This window comes from Petromyzon marinus, chromosome 65, assembly GCF_048934315.1.
Source record: "Petromyzon marinus isolate PM22_M1 ecotype Great Lakes invasive population chromosome 65, UKy_Petmar_22M1.pri1.0, whole genome shotgun sequence".
In the NCBI taxonomy this organism is placed as follows: domain Eukaryota; kingdom Metazoa; phylum Chordata; class Hyperoartia; order Petromyzontiformes; family Petromyzontidae; genus Petromyzon; species Petromyzon marinus.
In genome coordinates, this window is record NC_133731.1 from 3380538 (window position 1) to 3399674 (window position 19137).

A 19137-nucleotide genomic window follows, 5' to 3' on the forward strand; every position below is an offset into this window, starting at 1 on the left:
CTCTGTAGAACAGGGGGAGATCACACAAACTCCACTCACTCTGTAGAACAGGGGGAGATCATACAAACTCCACTCACTCTGTAGAACAGGGGGGAGATCACACAAACTCCACTCACTCTGTAGAACAGGGGGAGATCACACAAACTCCACTCACTCTGTAGAACAGGGGGAGATCACACAAACTCCACTCACTCTGTAGAACAGGGGGAAGATCATACAAACCCCACTCACTCTGTAGAACTGGGGGAGATCACACAAACTACACTCACTCTGTAGAACAGGGGGGAGATCACACAAACTACACTCACTCTGTAGAACAGGGAGAGATCACACAAACTCCACTCATTCTGTAGAACAGGGGGGAGATCCTACAAACTCCACTCACTCTGTAGAACAGGGGGAGATCACACAACCTCCACTCACTCTAGAACAGGGGGAGATCATACAAACTCCACTCTGTAAAACAGGGGGGAGATCACACAAACTCCACTCACTCTGTAGAACAGGAGGAGATCATACAAACTCCACTCACTCTGTAGAACAGGGGGAGATCACACAACCTCCACTCACTCTAGAACAGGGGGAGATCATACAAACTCCACTCACTCTGTAGAACAGGGGGACATCACACAAACTCCACTCACTCTGTAGAACAGGGGGGAGATCCTACAAACTCCACTCACTCTGTAGTACAGGGGGAGATCACACAAACTTCACTCACTCTGTAGAACAGGGGGAGATCATACAAACTCCACTCACTCTGTAGAACAGGGGGAGATCACACAAACTCCACTCTGTAGTACAGGGGGAGATCACACAAACTCCACTCACTCTGTAGAACAGGGGGAGATCACACAAACTCCACTCACTCTGTAGAACAGGGGGAGATCACACAAACTCCACTCACTCTGTAGAACAGGGGGAAGATCATACAAACCCCACTCACTCTGTAGAACTGGGGGAGATCACACAAACTACACTCACTCTGTAGAACAGGGGGGAGATCACACAAACTACACTCACTCTGTAGAACAGGGAGAGATCACACAAACTCCACTCATTCTGTAGAACAGGGGGGAGATCATACAAACTCCACTCTGTAAAACAGGGGGGAGATCACACAAACTCCACTCACTCTGTAGAACAGGAGGAGATCATACAAACTCCACTCACTCTGTAGAACAGGGGGAGATCACACAACCTCCACTCACTCTAGAACAGGGGGAGATCATACAAACTCCACTCACTCTGTAGAACAGGGGGACATCACACAAACTCCACTCACTCTGTAGAACAGGGGGGAGATCCTACAAACTCCACTCACTCTGTAGAACAGGGGGAGATCATACAAACTCCACTCACTCTGTAGAACAGGGGGAGATCATACAAACTCCACTCACTCTGTAGAACAGGGGGGGGGAGATCACACAAACTCCACTCCTTCTGTAGAACAGGGGGGGGGGGGGAGATCATACAAACTCCACTCACTCGCTCTGTAGAACAGGGGAAGAACACACAAACTCCACTCACTCTGTAGAACAGGGGGGGGGGGGAGATCACACAAACTCCACTCACTCTGTAGAACAGGGGGGGGGGAGATCACACAAACTCCACTCCCCAGAACTAAGCGTTAGAAAAGTGCCCGAGGATCGATAATGAAACCCAGGGCCCTGCTTGCTGCGGAGCCGCCACGTCGCCGCCACCACCGCCGTGCCGCCACTCCGCTGCCCATGTCGTCGATTCACGACCACCGAGAGGCGTTGGCTGCCCTTCTCGTCACTTTCCATCACCACGTTTACGGCTCCGGCAAGGTGGGGGGGTTGGAGCGGAGGGGGGAGGAGGGGCCGCCGGTGCTGTGACGTCACCGTGGCCGAACATGCACGTGTCGCGTTTTCAGCAAGCTGTCCCTCTCCCTCCGCCACCTCTGTTCCGGATCGGCCTTTCCGCACTGCGATCCATCTTCATCTCACTCACAGCCCTCCCTGGAGGGTACCAAGTGGCCACGTGACGAGGGGGGGGGAGTGAATTCCCCCCCACCCCCACACACCTCCCTGGAGGTTACCAAGTGGCCACGTGACGATGGGGGGGGGAGGGAATTCCCCCCCACACACCTCCTTGGAGGTTACCAAGTGACCACGTGACGATGGGGGGAGGGAATTCCCCCACCCCCACACACCTCCCTGGAGGTTACCAAGTGGCCACGTGACGATGGGGGGGGGGAGGGAATTCCCCCCCCCCCTCCCCACACCTCCCTGGAGGTTACCAAGTGGCCACGTGACGATGGGGGGGAGGGAATTCCCCCCCCTCCCCACCCCTCCCTGGAGGTTACCAAGTGGCCACGTGACGATGGGGGGAGGGAATTCCCCCCCCCTCCCCACCCCTCCCTGGAGGTTACCAAGTGGCCACGTGACGAGGGGGGGGGAATTCCCCCCCCCACACCTCCCTGGAGGGTACCAAGTGGCCACGTGACGATGGGGGGGGGGGAGGGAATTCCCTCCCCCCACACCTCCTTAGAGGTTACCAAGTGGCCACGTGACGATGGGGGGGAGGGAATTCCCCCCCCCTCCCCACACCTCCCTGGAGGGTACCAAGTGGCCACGTGATGATGGGGGGGGGAGGGAATTCCCTCCCCCCACACCTCCCTGGAGGTTACCAAGTGGCCACGTGACGGTGGGGGGGAGGGAATTCCCCCCCCTCCCCACACCTCCCTGGAGGTTACCAATTGGCCACGTGACGGTGGGGGGGAGGGAATTCCCTCCCTCCCCACCCCTCCCTGGAGGTTACCAAGTGGCCACGTGACGGTGGGGGGGAGGGAATTCCCTCCCTCCCCACCCCTCCCTGGAGGTTACCAATTGGCCACGTGACGGTGGGGGGGAGGGAATTCCCTCCCTCCCCACCGCCCTCCTCATGGCCGCCGCCAACACACCGGTGTCGATTATCCGAGCCGGTTCAGGGGGTCCTCCTCTGGATCATCTCGGGCCTCAAATAAATAAGTTTACCCTCCTTTTGAGGCCTCGAGGATGATTGGCGCATGGCTTGGGAACTGGGCTTTTGATCGTGGATACTAACCTCGGTCTGCCATTGCTATCCGTTGAATCTGGAACTATCGCTTGGGTAGACTGAAGGCGGCAGGGTGTGGTGCTGGTCACCCTCCCATCCCCCCCCCCCTACCCCCCCCCCCCATCGTGTGCTTAGCCGGCCTTCGTTTTCTACTGAACATCTGTGCAAAAAGACCTTCATAGCTCATCGGATTCCTGCAGGATAAATACATATTCTGATTCGGATAGGTTAGTAGTGTTACTCTCAAAGCAGCACTCGCCCCCAACAGTCCTTTAAGGCTGTACCGGGGGGGGGGGGGGGATCTTTGTCTTTTGGTTAATGGCGGAGTGCGATGTGGATACGTAAATCGATAAAACTGCGCAGCGCCATAGGCTTGTCCGTGGGCCCTAGCTTTGGCTCGCGTCTGCTCGACCGCCCCGGCTCGGGAAGTACAGAGCTAGAAGGCGGCACGCCGACATGTCCCCTGGGCTCCCGGCGCGTGGCGCGTTCGACACACACGCGCGTCCCCCACGCAAGTCGCCTCACCAACAAATTGAACCACGACGCCTCCGCTGACATCGTCAAGGAGTATTTAAAGCCTCCGTCGGGCAAACTCCGGCCACCCTGGCGGCGGCGGCGGCGGCTTTTGGCTAACCGGCGAGCAAAGGACGGCAACCGGAGCGGCTGATTGGAAAGGATATCTCCCTAAATTATTGGAGAAGGGTGACGAGTGAAGCAGGTTCCCAGGGAACCGTCCGTCCCCCTCTGCAGATCCTCCTCCCCCTGCGTGCATCAGCTGTGCAGTCTGTCTCTCGTGTGCCCGGTGAGCAATGTACAGTGAGGGGGGTGGAAAAAAAAGTATTTGATCCCCTGCTGATTTTGTACGTTTGCCCACTGACAAAGAAATGATCAGTCTATAATTTTAATGGTAGGTTTATTTGAACGGTGAGAGACAGAATAACAACAACACAATCCAGAAAAACGCATGGCAAAAATGTTATAAATTGATTTGCATTTTAATGAGGGAAATAAGTCTTTGACCCCCTCTCAATCAGATAGATTTCTGGCTCCCAGGTGTCTTTTATACAGGTAACGAGCTGACATTAGGAGCACACTCTTAAAGGGAGTGCTCCTAATCTCAGCTTGTTACCTGTATAAAAGACCTGTCCACAGAATCAATCAATCAGATTCCAAACTCTCCACCATGGTCAAGACCAACGAGCTCTCCAAGGATGTCAGAGACAAGATTGTAGACCTACACAAGGCTGGAGTGGGCTACAAGACCATTGCCAAGCAGCTTGGTGAGGAGGTGACAACAGTTGGTGCGATTATTCGCAAATGGAAAAAACACAAAAGAACTGTTAATCTCCCTCGGCCTGGGGCCCCATGCAAGATCTCACCTCGTGGAGTTGCAATGATCATGAGAACGGTGAGGAATCAGCCCAGAACTACACAGGAGGATCTTGTCAATGATCTCAGGGCAGCTGGGACCATAGTCGCCAAGAAAACAATTGGTAACACACTACGCCGTGAAGGACTGAAATCCTGCAGCGCCCGCAAGGTCCCCCTGCTCAAGAAAGCACATATACATGCCCGTCTGAAGTTTGCCAATGAACATCTGAATGATTCAGAGGACAACTGGGTGAAAGTGTTGTGGTCAGATGAGACCAAAATGGAGCTCTTTGGCATCAACTCAACTTGTTTGGAGGAGGAGGAATGCTGCCTATGACCCCAAGAACACCATCCCCACCGTCAAACATGGAGGTGGAAACATGCTTTGGGGGTGTTTTTCTGCTAATGGGACAGGACAACTTCACCGCATCAAAGGGACGATGGACGGGGCTATGTACCGTCAAATCTTGGGTGAGAACCTCCTTCCCACAGCCAGGGCATTGAAAATGGGTCGTGGATGGGTATTCCAGCATGACAATGACCCAAAACACACGGCCAAGGCAACAAAGGAGTGGCTCAAGAAGAAGCATATTCAGGTCCTGGAGTGGCCTAGCCAGTCTCCAGACCTTAATCCCATAGAAAATCTGTGGAGGGAGCTGAAGGTTCGAGTTGCCAAACGTCAGCCTCGAAACCTTAATGACTTGGAGAAGATCTGCAAAGAGGAGTGGGACAAAATCCCTCCTGAGATGTGTGCAAACCTGGTGGCCAACTACAAGAAACGTCTGACCTCTGTGATTGCCAACAAGGGTTTTGCCACCAAGTACTAAGTCATGTTTTGCAGAGGGGTCAAATACTTATTTCTCTCATTAAAAAGCAAATCAATTTATACCATTTTTGACATGCGTTTTTTTGGATTTTGTTGTTGTTATTCTGTCTCTCACTGTTCAAATAAAGCTACCATTAAAATTATAGACTGATCATTTCTTTGTCAGTGGGCAAACGTACAAAATCAGCAGGGGATCAAATACTTTTTTCCCTCACTGTATATATCAGTGTGGCCGGTGTGCTGCGTTTTCATGTGCACTGTTGGTGTGTGCGGTGTGTCGGTATGCTGTGTGTGTGCGTGCGGGGTCTGTGTGGTGTGTGTGTGTGGTGTGTGTGGTGTGTGTGTGTGGTGTGTCGGTATGCTGTGTGTGTGCGGGGTCTGTGTGATGTGTGTGTGGTGTGTCGGTATGCTGTGTGTGTGCGGGGTCTGTGTGGTGTGTGTGTGTGGTGTGTGTGGTCTGTGTGTGTGGTGTGTGTGTGGTGTGTCGGTATGCTGTGTGTGTGCGGGGTCTGTGTGATGTGTGTGTGGTGTGTCGGTATGCTGTGTGTACTTGTGCGTGCGGTGTGTCTGTACGCTGTGTGAGCGCGTGCGGGTGGTGTGTTTGTGTGTGTGCGCGCGTGCGGTGTGTCGGTATGCTTGGGTGTGTGGTGTGTGTGGTGTGTCGGTATGCTGTGTGTACGTGCGGGGTGTGTGTGGTGTGTCGGTATGCTCTGTGTACGTGTGCGTGCAGTGTCTGTATGCTGTGTGAGTGCGTGCGGGTGGTGTGTGTGTGTGCGTGCGTGCGGTGTGTCTGTATGCTTGGGTGTGTGCGTGCGGGGTGTGTGTTTGTGTGTGTGTGCGTGCGGTGTGTCTGTATGCTTGGGTGTGTGCGTGCGGGGTGTGTGTTTGTGTGTGTGTGTGTGTGCGTGCGGTGTGTCGGTATGCTTGGGTGTGTGCGCGGTGTCCGTGTGCCCGGTGCTCCTTCCGAAAGCACGCATCTACAGCATCCAGCACGACCTCTCCCTCGCATCTCACACCCCCCCTCCCCGTTCCCCTCTGCGCAGTGGTTCCACGTCCCCCAACGCTTCGACGCGGTTTACGCTAATCTGAATGGGGGGGGGGGGTGCGAGGGCGGGCAAATCGTCGTCCTCCTGGGTGCAAGGCATGAATATAAATAAACGACATGGGCGCTCGCTCCAGTGCGGGCACGTGTTCAAAATGAGACACCGCCCCCCTCCCCCACCGGGTATATTACTGTGGGTCGTGCTAACCTGTAACATCCTACGCTTCGCTGTTGTTACTGGACGTTCTTTAAAATCGGGGGGGAGGGGGGCGGGGAGTAGGGGGGGGGGGGCACCCCCTCTAATTGGGTATTGCACACCCGCGTAGCAAACATCAACGATGGTACCCGGTGGGTGGGGGTAGGGGTGGGGGCTAACCCCGACCGCTTGCTTCAGGCTCGGGGTTCCGGACACCCACCCCCCCCCCCCCCCTCCTCCTTGGCCACGCGACAGCCTCACGCCTCGAACGCCCAAATCATTCCGTTTGAATTTCTTGTCGGGCGGGAACAAACAAAAAGAAAAGCCTGCCTTGTGCAATTTCACGCACGCTTCAAACGCGGGAGCTTCTCACCCCCCCCCCCACCTCCCGCTGCACGGCCGCTTGTGGGGGGCTGCTCTGGGGGGGGGGGGGGGGTGGAGGGGGTGGAGGGTGGAGGGGGTGGAACTCTTCCGCCGGCGAAGATGGAAGGGGGCGGAGCAGCGGTGGCTGACGCGGGGTGTCGTGGCTGACGCGGAGTGGCGTGTGTGTGTGTGTGTGCGTGCGTGCGTGCCTGCAGCTGTTCACGGACGGCATCACGAACAAGCTGGTGGGCTGCTCACGAGGGGACAGCAGGGAGGACGTCGTGCTCATCCGAGTGTACGGCAACATGACGGAGCTGTTTGTCGACAGGGACAACGAGCTGAAGAGCTTCCAAGTGAGAGACGCTACCGCTACCGCCGCTACCGCCGCTACCGCTACCACCAAACCCACTGCACCTCACGCCACTCCGGAAATACAAAATCGGAATTGTTATTTAATAGCGGGTAGAATCCGATGAGCCACGAATGGGTTGTTTTTTTTTTCCTTCTTCTTGCCGAGATACTCCCCAAGTCGCTCCCAAATCAAAGATCTGGCGGCGGTTCCCGGCAGCACCCGCCCGCTGCCGACGTTCACGGTACCAATCTGGCAGGCCTCCACCGATATCGCCGCGTTAAAAAAAAAAAGTTCAACGATCTAAAAATAACCAAAATGTATGTCAAATTATAAAAAAAAAATTGCAATGAAAATTTTTTTTTTTAATTCTGTTTAAAAAAATAACGATAAGAAATTAAACATGAAACAAATGACAGTATTGAAACATAACAATAAAAAATATATATAATTTTTTTTTTTAAACCGTACAAATGTTTACTAAATTACACCGCTCGCCATCTACTTAGCGGAAGACGTTGAAGGATCCACGTTGCAGTCGCTTGATACACCCAGTTGGACCCATCCATCGCCTGCCATGGCACGAATATACCAAATGGCACTAAGCTCGTAATATTGCTATAGTTACGTATTATTATAATGCGCACTACTCCTAATGTCTGGCCAGGCGGTTTGTGCTTAGGTGGTTTGTGCTTAGGCGCTCTGGCAGTCCGTGCGGAACAGTGGTTGGTTCTTCACTCATTTTCCGAGGGAGAGGGGGGGGCCCCACTTCCACCAATAAGACGACTTCGGTGTGCACGTGAGGGCCACTCGCGCCACTTCTCACCATTGGGGGGGTCTGTGACCACCTGCACCGATGATTATGATGATGATGGGGGGTGGTGTCTTTCACTTTTTGTGCGTGGCACGCGTGGTTTGAATTAAGCATTTCAATTAGTTGAGACACCACAGCCTGGAGGCACAGCGGCAGGAAGCCCCCCCCCACCCACCCGGTCGAGCGTTCAATCCCCGGTTGGGAGATTGACTCGACCCATCATCCACCTCCACCCCGTCCACCTCCGGCGTGGGTAAACTGGGTACCGCTTCATGGGGAAGTCGGCGGTGGATGGCCCTGTGTTCAGGGTTGCCCCCCCTCCCTGCCATAGGAATGTGGACATTTCCCCAGCGCTGGCTGCGGACGGTGAGGAAGGGAGGGAAAAGCACCGATGCCGTTGACGGCTCGCTCGGGCAGGAGAACTCTCGTTCACTTGAAGAATAATAATAATAATTATAATTATTAAAAAACACACAAATTTTAAGTGCCGCATTCCACCCGCGGCGGGCCCGCCAACGCGCCCGCCACCATGTTTGGGACGAAGGAAATGATCGGGACCCTTGTTCGCCGCAGAGCGAGGCGACGGTGCGGCGGGGGGGGGGGAGGGGGGGGGAGGGTCAATTTTGAAAAGAGGTGAATTTTCAAGTCGGGACGGCCATTAACGACGACTCAATGTCTCGCGAGCAGAGAGGCAAAAAGCGTTGTTCCAAAAAGCCTCGGGGGAGCTGCACAGTTGCCAAAGCCCCCCCCCCCCCCCCCACTCCCCCACCTCCTGCCCCCCCCCCGACCGCCCCCCCCCCCCCCCCCCACCACGGAAGCTTAGCCTGCTTGGTTCTTCATTCCACTTTTTTAGTAACTCGAAGCAACGGCTAAGCAGCCCAACGAGCGAGGTTCCCCTGCCGCGTGGACGCTGGCGAAGGGTTTCGTGCAACGGGTTCAGGGCTGGGAGTTGTTGCGTTTTTATTTTATTTATTTTTTTCTTGGATCGACATTCGAAAAGGGGAGCAGCAGCGAGCAAGCGTTTCCTCGCCGTTCAAACTCCCGGCGGTTGCGACACGAGGGGAGAGGGGGAGGGCGCCGCGAGATTTCTCCCGGTCGGCTCGCCGCTGGGCGTGCCGAGACGACGGTTTGATTCGTTTCTAGATTTGAAGCTTTCGTGGCTGCAAGGATCCATACTCCGTGGTTCTGTTCGGTATAAAGTCGCGTATTTTTTTAGCTACGTGACTTTACCGAATAGAACCAAAGAGTATGGATCCTTGCGGTCTCGAAAGCTTTACATCTAGAATTGATAACCTCCACGGGGAGGGCTTTCACCTATCCGTTAGAGCTTTTAACAGACAACGGGCACTCCAGCGCTGTCCTCGAGACAGCCTGGTCCCTTCGCCTGATGAAGGCCACTTGTGTTGTGGCCGAAACGTCGTGATTTTTGTTGCTTTATTTTTTTTACCTACGTGACTTTACCGAATAGAACCGAAGAGTGTGGTTTAATTCATGTTGGCCGTGTCGTTTTGGCGGCAGAGGGACAATTCCCCCACACAAACTCGTCCCGATAAATCTTGATTTGAAGCTTTCGTGAACTGCAGGAATCCATCCTCTTCGGTTCTTTCGGTAAAGTCGCGTAGGTAGAAAATGAATCGCGACGTTTCGGGCTCAACACAAGCGTCTGTCATCAGGTGGATAGTTACGTGGCCTATACCCCCCCCCGCCCCTTCGCCCCCAGCGGTCGATTATTTTTTTTTTCCGTAACGTCATCCGTGAAAGCGTTTTGCGTGAACGGTGATAATATTTTATTGGTCTGTTTAACACGTAGGCTTTCGTGACCAATATCATCCATAGTATTCTTAGCTCTTTCGGTAAAGTCACGTTGAAGGGAAACAATAAAGTAATAAAATATATATAAAACAATAAAAAATTCTCACGATGTTGGTTTTTCACACCAACGTTGGTTTTTCACACCTGATGACGACCGTTTGTGTTATGATCGAAACGTCGTGAGAATTTTTTATTGTTTTATATATTTTATTATTTTATTGTTTCCCTTCAACGTGACTTTACCGAAAGAGCTAAGAATATGAATTACTGCAGTCACGAAAGCTTTAAATCAAAATCGTCCGTAGTGTAGGTTTTTTTGGGTTGGATCGCGTGGATATGAACGTGACGAACCCTTACTATGTCGGCTGGTGGCGGGCTTAACGACTCATTTATATTTACTCTATCTCACCCAAGATAACCTATGTCACGGACTTTTTTTTTTAGCCTGTTGATTTTTTTAATGGAGAACCGAGAGAGAGAGATTGAGACGTCAAACGACGTTTTTTTGGCTCTTGCGATGCTGATTTTCGCGCGCGGATGTCGCCGTGAGTTAGCCGGGGCCCGCTGCTGCCAGTCTCTTCTGCCTGTCGGCCCTCTCCCGCACCACCCACACGCCTGCCCGCTCGCCCGCCCACCCCGCTTGCCGGTCATTTCCTTTCCTCGCCTCGCGAAAATGAACACCCCGAGAGTCGGATCTGACCCCTGTGCTGCCGCTGACTCTGCCGCTGCCGCCTGTGGTGACGCGTGACCTTGCCGCAGGTGCTGCAGGCCTACGGCTGCGCGCCCAGCCTCTACTGCACCTTCCTCAACGGCCTCTGCTACGAGTTCATGCACGGCCACGTCCTCGACACGGCGCTGGTTCGGCAGCCGGACATCTTCAGGTGAATGGCGCGGGACGGGCGCCAGCAGTTTGCCGTCGACCGCAATTGTAAACGCTCCGTCTCGCCGCCTCTCCTTCTTCACTCCTTTTCAAAGACAATCGAGTGGATGGCAACATCTAAAATTACAGCTGTAATCTGCTGCTATTAATCCATTATGGAAGAAGAAGAAGAAGAAGATGGAGAGCGAGCGAGAGGGTCCTCTGCCAAATAAGTGTCTGGGCAGTTCAGACATTGAATGGGGAAACCAGGCCACAAGTTGTTGAGCTTGCGTTGAAACCAATGCTACTGCAGTTGTGTGCACTCTGAAGGAAGGCCTGCTTTTTTTGCACACCCCCCGCCCCCGTGAACTGACCGAGCATGGATTCTATCGCAGCTGATAAAAATCACGCTTCGTAATTGATATTTGGGTCATAAAACAACCAAAAAATTCCCAACTGCTTTTTGTGTTTTAATCGGATTGTCCTTCCCACGCACCCTCCGATTTAGCACGGGTTGGCTACGTATGGTGCCGAAGCATTTCAACACATCGTCGGTACAGGCAGATCACAAAGTAATCCGGACAAATAGATATAAAATATATCTTTTTTTAAATCTTCTATTTTGATTTTACCCGGTATAAGGCCCAATGAGCTATGTGGCTCTTTTTTCAGAAGTGACCTGGCCACAAATGATAGCTCATCGAAGTGGATTATTACGTGGAAATTTTATAGTAGCCAAATACTCTTAAGCGCGCATGTTTCTAAATGCGGAGGGGGGGAAAAGCGGGACGACCCGGCAAAAAGTCGATGCAGCCACGGGGATGGAAAGGGAGAACATTCAAACTCCAAATATGCAAGCGTCAGGATCGGCAGCGGAGACCACGCTCTCCCCCCCCTGATGACGGGCGCTTGTTGCGTTGCGCCCAAAACGTCGCGATTTTATTTTATTTTCTACCCACGTGACGACTCTACCGAGAGAACCCATAGAGTATGGATTCCTGCAGTCACGAAAGCTTCGAATCAAGAATGCATTGTATGTCTTCTTTGGTTCTTTCGGCAAGGTCACGTAGAATGAGAATAAAATAATAAAGTAACACAATTAAAATTCTCACGACGTTGTTTCGGCCACAACGCAAGCGGCCGTGAGAATTTTTTTATCGTGTTATTTTATTATTTTACTCTCATTCCGCGTGACCTTACCGAATAGAACCAAAGAAGATGAATCCTTGCAGTCACGAAAGCTTTAAATTTTAAATTGAATGCGTTGTACGGTTTAGCGTCGAACTCGGACCCATGTCTAGCACGGAGCACGGGTCGACCATCAAAGCGAAATCGGGACCGGGCATGGCCGATGCGGCGGCCCGAGAGGGAGACGCGCTGTCCGACGAATCCCCTTAAAAACCATCGACCGCATCGTAAACACGCCGCCGCCGATGCTACGGTCCTCGACTCCTTCTAAAGGAGGGAACGGACGAGATCCCCCCCCCACTCTGCTTCTTGAACAGACAATTGAGTGGATAGCGACGTCTAAAAATCGCATCTAAAAATCTTCCGCCATTAATCCATACGAATGAAGAAGACGGAGGGAGGAGGGAGGGGGAGTTGTCTCTGCCTAATTAAGCGTGGGCAGTTCAGACGATGAACGTGCGTAAACCAGGCCGCATGTTGAGCCTGTGAAAGCATTGCTACAGCTGAAGTCGTTGTGGGCTCTCAGACTGAAGGGGGCCGCTTTTGCCTGATGGGATGTCTCAAACAAAAAATGTGTTTGCGTGGCGTGTTCCGCTTGCTCACGAGAGCGCGCCTCCTCTCCCCGCCCCCCTCCCCCGTACCTTCCGAGTGGTTAATTATCTCTCCCGTGTTTATCTAGATTAGGATGTTTGCGATTTTTTTTGCAGTTACTCGCTGTTTTCTGCACAAATGGATGAGGGGGGGGGGGTCTGCTAGACCTTATCTGGGGGGTCAAGTTTGAATTGGAAAACCTTTTGTTTGTCATTGTTAATTATTTCTATTCTCTGATAGATGGAAATCAGACGAGTGGGCAATGTGCCTCCTTCCCCATATCATCTGTCCCCCTCCACGTGGTAAACGGGAACGCCCCCATATCGGCCATTGGCCGCACGGCTCTCCTGGGAGGGCAATGAACTTGATGGCAAAAAAAAGCTTCAACTCAAGCAAAGCTCTTCGGAGAGGTTTGGACATTTAGGTGACTACTCAGAGTCACGCGGGCTTTGCTTGAACACAGTGCCGGTGAACTTCTAGATGGTTATAGGCAAGGACCGGTTTCCACATTCAGTGTCTCATCAGCAGCAGAGTCAAGCTTTGCTTGAACCCAGTGCTGGTGAACTTCTAGATGGTTTTCGGCAAGGACTGGTTTTGAAATTCAGTGTCTCATCAGCACAGGGCCGGATCAAGGCGTGGGGGGGGGGGGGGCTTTAGGGGCTTCAGCCCAGGGGGCCTACAGAGATGAAGTGAAAAGTTTTTTCACTTGTGAATGTTGAATTTTATTTGTTGTTCGCTTTGTAAAAATACATTTTTTTCCTTTTGAAAATATTACTGGGGGGGGCTCACAGTAATTGTAGCCCAGGGGCCTACAGACTCTTAATCCTGCCCTGCATCAGCAGCAGAGTCAAGCTTTGCTTGAACCCAGTGCTGGTGAACTTCTAGATGGTTATGGGCAAGGACTGGTTTCCACATTCAGTGTCTCATCAGCAGCAGAGTCGAGCTTTGCTTGAACCCAATATTGGTGAACTTCTAGATGGTTATAGGCAAGGACCGGTTTCCACATTCAGTGTCTCATCAGCAGCAGAGTCAAGCTTTGCTTGAACCCAGTGCTGGCGAACTTCTAGATGGTTTTCGGCAAGGACTGGGTTCCACATTCAGTGTCTCATCAGCAGCAGAGTCAAGCTTTGCTTGAACCCAGTGCTGGTGAACTTCTAGATGGTTATAGGCAAGGACCGGTTTCCACATTCAGTGTCTCATCAGCAGCAGAGTCAAGCTTTGCTTGAACCCAGTGCTGGCGAACTTCTAGATGGTTTTCGGCAAGGACTGGGTTCCACATTCAGTGTCTCATCAGCAGCAGAGTCAAGCTTTGCTTGAACCCAGTGCTGGTGAACTTCCAGATGGTTATAGGCAAAGACCGGTTTCCACATTCAGTGTCTCATCAGCAGCAGAGTCAAGCTTTGCTTGAACCCAACGTTGGTAAACTTCTAGATGGTTTTCGGCAAGGACTGGTTTTGAAATTCAGTGTCTCATCAGCACAGGGCCGGATCTAGGCGTGGGGGGGGAGGGCTTTAGGGGCTTCAGCCCAGGGGGCCTACAGTGACGAAGTGAATAGTTTTTTCACTTGTGAATGCTGAATTTTATTTGTTGTTCGTTTTGTAAAAATACATTTTTTTTTACTTTGTTTTCCTTTTGAAAATATTACTGGGGTGGGCTCACAGTAATTGTAGCCCAGGGGCCTACAGAATCTTAATCTGGCCCTGCATCAGCAGCAGAGTCAAGCTTTGCTTGAACCCTGTGCTGGTGAACTTCTAAATGGTTATAGGTAAGGACCGGTTTCCACATTCAGTGTCTCATCAGCAGCAGAGTCAAGCTTTGCTTGAACCCAACGTTGGTAAACTTCTAGATGGTTATAGGCAAGGACCGGTTTCCACATTCAGTGTCTCATCAGCAGCAGAGTCAAGCTTTGCTTGAACCCAGTGCTGGTGAACTTCTAGATGGTTATAGGCAAGGACCGGTTTCCACATTCAGTGTCTCATCAGCAGCAGAGTCAAGCTTTGCTTGAAGCCAGTGCTGGTGAACTTCTAGATGGTTTTCGGCAAGGACCGGTTTCCACATTCAGTGTCTCATCAGCAGCAGAGTCAAGCTTTGCTTGAACCCAGTGCTGGTGAACTTCTAGATGGTTATAGGCAAGGACCGGTTTCCACATTCACTGTCTCATCAGCAGCAGAGTCAAGCTTTGCTTGAACCCAGTGCTGGTGAACTTCTAGATGGTTATAGGCAAGGACCGGTTTCCACATTCAGTGTCTCATCAGCAGCAGAGTCAAGCTTTGCTTGAACGCAATATTGGTGAACTTCTAGATGGTTATAGGTAAGGACCGGTTTCCACATTCAGTGTCTCATCAGCAGCAGAGTCAAGCTTTGCTTGAACCCAATATTGGTGAACTTCTAGATGGTTATAGGCAAGGACCGGTTTCCACATTCAGTGTCTCATCAGCAGCAGAGTCAAGCTTTGCTTGAAACCCAGTGCTGGTGAACTTCTAGATGGTTTTCGGCAAGGACTGGTTTTGAAATTCAGTGTCTCATCAGCACAGGGCCGGATCTAGGCGTGGGGGGGGAGGGCTTTAGGGGCTTCAGCCCAGGGGGCCTACAGTGACGAAGTGAATAGTTTTTCACTTGTGAATGCTGAATTTTATTTGTTGTTCGTTTGTAAAAATACATTTTTTTTACTTTGTTTTCCTTTTGAAAATATTACTGGGGTGGGCTCACAGTAATTGTAGCCCAGGGGCCTACAGAATCTTAATCTGGCCCTGCATCAGCAGCAGAGTCAAGCTTTGCTTGAACCCTGTGCTGGTGAACTTCTAAATGGTTATAGGTAAGGACCGGTTTCCACATTCAGTGTCTCATCAGCAGCAGAGTCAAGCTTTGCTTGAACCCAACGTTGGTAAACTTCTAGATGGTTATAGGCAAGGACCGGTTTTCCACATTCAGTGTCTCATCAGCAGCAGAGTCAAGCTTTGCTTGAACCCAGTGCTGGTGAACTTCTAGATGGTTATAGGCAAGGACCGGTTTCCACATTCAGTGTCTCATCAGCAGCAGAGTCAAGCTTTGCTTGAAGCCTGTGCTGGTGAACTTCTAGATGGTTTTCGGCAAGGACCGGTTTCCACATTCAGTGTCTCATCAGCAGCAGAGTCAAGCTTTGCTTGAACCCAGTGCTGGTGAACTTCTAGATGGTTATAGGCAAGGACCGGTTTCCACATTCACTGTCTCATCAGCAGCAGAGTCAAGCTTTGCTTGAACCCAGTGCTGGTGAACTTCTAGATGGTATAGGGCAAGGACCGGTTTCCACATTCAGTGTCTCATCAGCAGCAGAGTCAAGCTTTGCTTGAATGCAATATTGGTGAACTTCTAGATGGTTATAGGTAAGGACCGGTTTCCACATTCAGTGTCTCATCAGCAGCAGAGTCAAGCTTTGCTTGAACCCAATATTGGTGAACTTCTAGATGGTTATAGGCAAGGACCGGTTTCCACATTCAGTGTCTCATCAGCAGCAGAGTCAAGCTTTGCTTGAACCCAGTGCTGGTGAACTTCTAGATGGTTTTCGGCAAGGACTGGTTTTGAAATTCAGTGTCTCATCAGCACAGGGCCGGATCTAGGCGTGGGGGGGGAGGGCTTTAGGGGCTTCAGCCCAGGGGGCCTACAGTGACGAAGTGAATAGTTTTTTTCACTTGTGAATGCTGAATTTTATTTGTTGTTCGTTTTGTAAAAATACATTTTTTTTACTTTGTTTTCCTTTTGAAAATATTACTGGGGTGGGCTCACAGTAATTGTAGCCCAGGGGCCTACAGAATCTTAATCTGGCCCTGCATCAGCAGCAGAGTCAAGCTTTGCTTGAACCCAGTGCTGGTGAACTCTCCTAGATGGTTATAGGCAAGGACCGGTTTCCACATTTCAGTGTCTCATCAGCAGCAGAGTCAAGCTTTGCTTGAACTCGGTGCTGGTGAATTGCCGGATTGTTATAGCAAGGATCGGTTTTGACATCCAGTGTATCATCATCATCATCATCAGCGGCAGAGTCAGGCTTTCTTGTTGAACCCACCGCCGGTGAACTGCCCGGATGGTTATCGGCCACGGGCCGCTTTCGACATTGTGTCTCGTCGGCGCTAACAGCTGGCGACCCGCCCTATGTACCTAACCGGTATCGGCGGGTGCTTGTCACCGGCCTGGGGGGCCGGGGTGAGCAAGTGACCCTGCTGACGCTGGGCCTGTCCGCCTCGGGTGACGGTGGACTGGCAGTGCTACCCGACCACCCCCCCCCTCCTCCCAGTGCCGCACGGTCCGGCGCTTCTGCGCTCGCCGCTGGGCGTTGCGAGACCGTGGCGGGCCTGGCGCTCGCGGCCACGGTGCCGGTGGTGGGCTGGGCACGGGCTGGTGGGAGAGGGGGTCGGCTGGGGTCAAATTGCGCTAGCACGTGGACTTTGGAACTCGTCTTGAAAGGCCCAACGTTTGCCGAACGTTCACGGTTTGCGCGGCGGGGGGAGGGAGGGGGGGATGTGAACCGGTGGCACGATTGATTTGTTTTGTTTTTTAAAAGAGCACAAAGGGGGAAGAATTATTATTTGGTTTAGGAGGCTCGCCACCATCGCCGAGGGCGGAGGTGGGGCGTTGCCGCATCTCGGCCAATGGCGTGGGGCACTGCACCGCCATGAAGCAGAATGCAGCAGCAGCAGCAGCAGCAGCAGCGGCGTTTCTGACGTGCTGTGGCGTGGCTCTTCAATGGGCGTTTCATTAACCCGCGACTACCCCGCTGAACTTTTATTTTGCCGGGTTAAGGGGCCATCCCTTTAGTGCGTGCGCAAAAATCTGTCAAAGCTTGACCACCTCGTACTCTTTGGTTCTGTTCGGGTAAAGTCGCGTAGGTAAAAAAAATAAAACAACAAACATCACGACGTTTCGGCCACAACACAAGCGGCCTTCATCAGGTGAAGGGACTGGACTGCCTCGAAGGCCGCTTGTGTTGTGGCCGAAACGTCGTTAATTTTTGTTGTTTTATTTTTTTACCCACGTGACTTTAACCGAACAGAACCAAAGAGTATGGATCCTTGCAAGTCACGAAAGCTTCAAATCTAGACTTGACCACCTCCCTCACTCCCTGTACGCACGCGTACTTTTTACACCCCCACCCACACCTGCGTACGTACGCTTGACGCACCCCCCCCCCCCCGAATCCTATTGAACGGCCGATATTTAATCCACGCAGAAACGATCGAGGATTCATAATATTAACGTGTTCAAGCAAACAGTCCACCGCCGGACTGTCTAACTCATTTGAAGGCCAATGTAGACTAATTATTATCGAGGCTTCACCCCACCCCCCCCCCCCGTTTCTTGTGCATTGTCAGTAGACCCCCTCCATACGCATTTGGGTTAACCCCCCCCGCCCTCCATGCGTACGTACTAAATATATGGCCCCTAAGGGCGCCCACTGAGGTGCTACGTAGCTTTTGTTTGTTCAGAAGCGAACCTGGCCTGTGTGCAATCGATAGCTCCGATGACCGTCGCTCGCCCGTCGCGTGGAAATTCAGAGCAGCAGCCAAAATACTCTGAACGCCGCCTGCCGTTGATTCTAAATGGAGAAGGGGAAAAAAACGGAGGACCCGGGAGGAAAAAATCCACACAACCACGGGGGGGAGACTAGCAAACTCCAAATATACAGGAGGGGTCGGGGTCGGGATTGATCCCACAACCTCCTCCTGTATATCAGGCGAGGTCGTTAACATCTCATAGCTGCCGTGATGATGATGATGATGATGAGTGAGAGAGACTCGCAAACTCCAAATATACAGGAGGGGTCGGGGTCGGGATTGAACCCACAACCTCCTCCTGTATATCAGGCGAGGTCGTTAACATCTCATAGCTGCCGTGATGATGATGATGATGAGTGAGAGAGACTCACAAACTCCAAATATACAGGAGGGGTCGGGATTGACCCCATGCTACCTCCTGTATATCAGGCGAGGTCGTTAACATCTCCTAGCTGCCGTGATGATGATGATGATGAGAGAGAGACTCGCAAACTCCAAATATACAGGAGGGGTCGGGATTGACCCCACGCCTCCTCCTGTATATGAGGCGAGGTCGTTAACATCTCCTAGCTGCCGTGATGATGATGATGATGAGAGAGACTCGCAAACTCCAAATATACAGGAGGGGTCGGGATTGACCCCACGCCTCCTCCTGTATATGAGGCGAGGTCGTTAACATCTCCTAGCTGTCGTGATGATGATGATGAGTGAGAGAGACTCGCAAACTCCAAATATACAGGAGGGGTCGGGATTGACCCCACAACCTCCTCCTGTATATCAGGCGAGGTCGTTAACATCTCGTAGCTGCCATGATGATGATGAGAGAGACTCGCAAACTCCAATGTACAGGAGGGGTCGGGGTCGGCATTGAACCCACAACCTCCTCCTGTATATCAGGCGAGGTCGTTAACATCTCATAGCTGCCGTGATGATGATGATGATGAGTGAGAGAGACTCGCAAACTCCAAATATACAGGAGGCGTCGGGGTCGGGATTGAACCCACAACCTCCTCCTGTATATCAGGCGAGGTCGTTAACATCTCATAGCTGCCGTGATGATGATGATGAGAGAGACTCGCAAACTCCAAATATACAGGAGGCGTCGGTGCCTCCTGGAAATCCACGTGACCACAGGGAGAGC

The 19137-nt window shown here is 52.1% G+C and overlaps 1 protein-coding gene across 1 annotated transcript in view; it reads left to right on the forward strand.

Annotated features, from left to right (window-relative positions):
- Positions 1-19137, forward strand: part of LOC116956503 (ethanolamine kinase 1-like) — a 69485-nt gene that overhangs the window by 23878 nt on the left and 26470 nt on the right. The window contains exons 2-3 of the mRNA XM_032978178.2: positions 7074-7211; positions 10593-10714. Coding sequence (XP_032834069.2) covers positions 7074-7211; positions 10593-10714 — 260 coding nt within the window. The remainder of the gene's footprint in view (positions 1-7073; positions 7212-10592; positions 10715-19137) is intronic.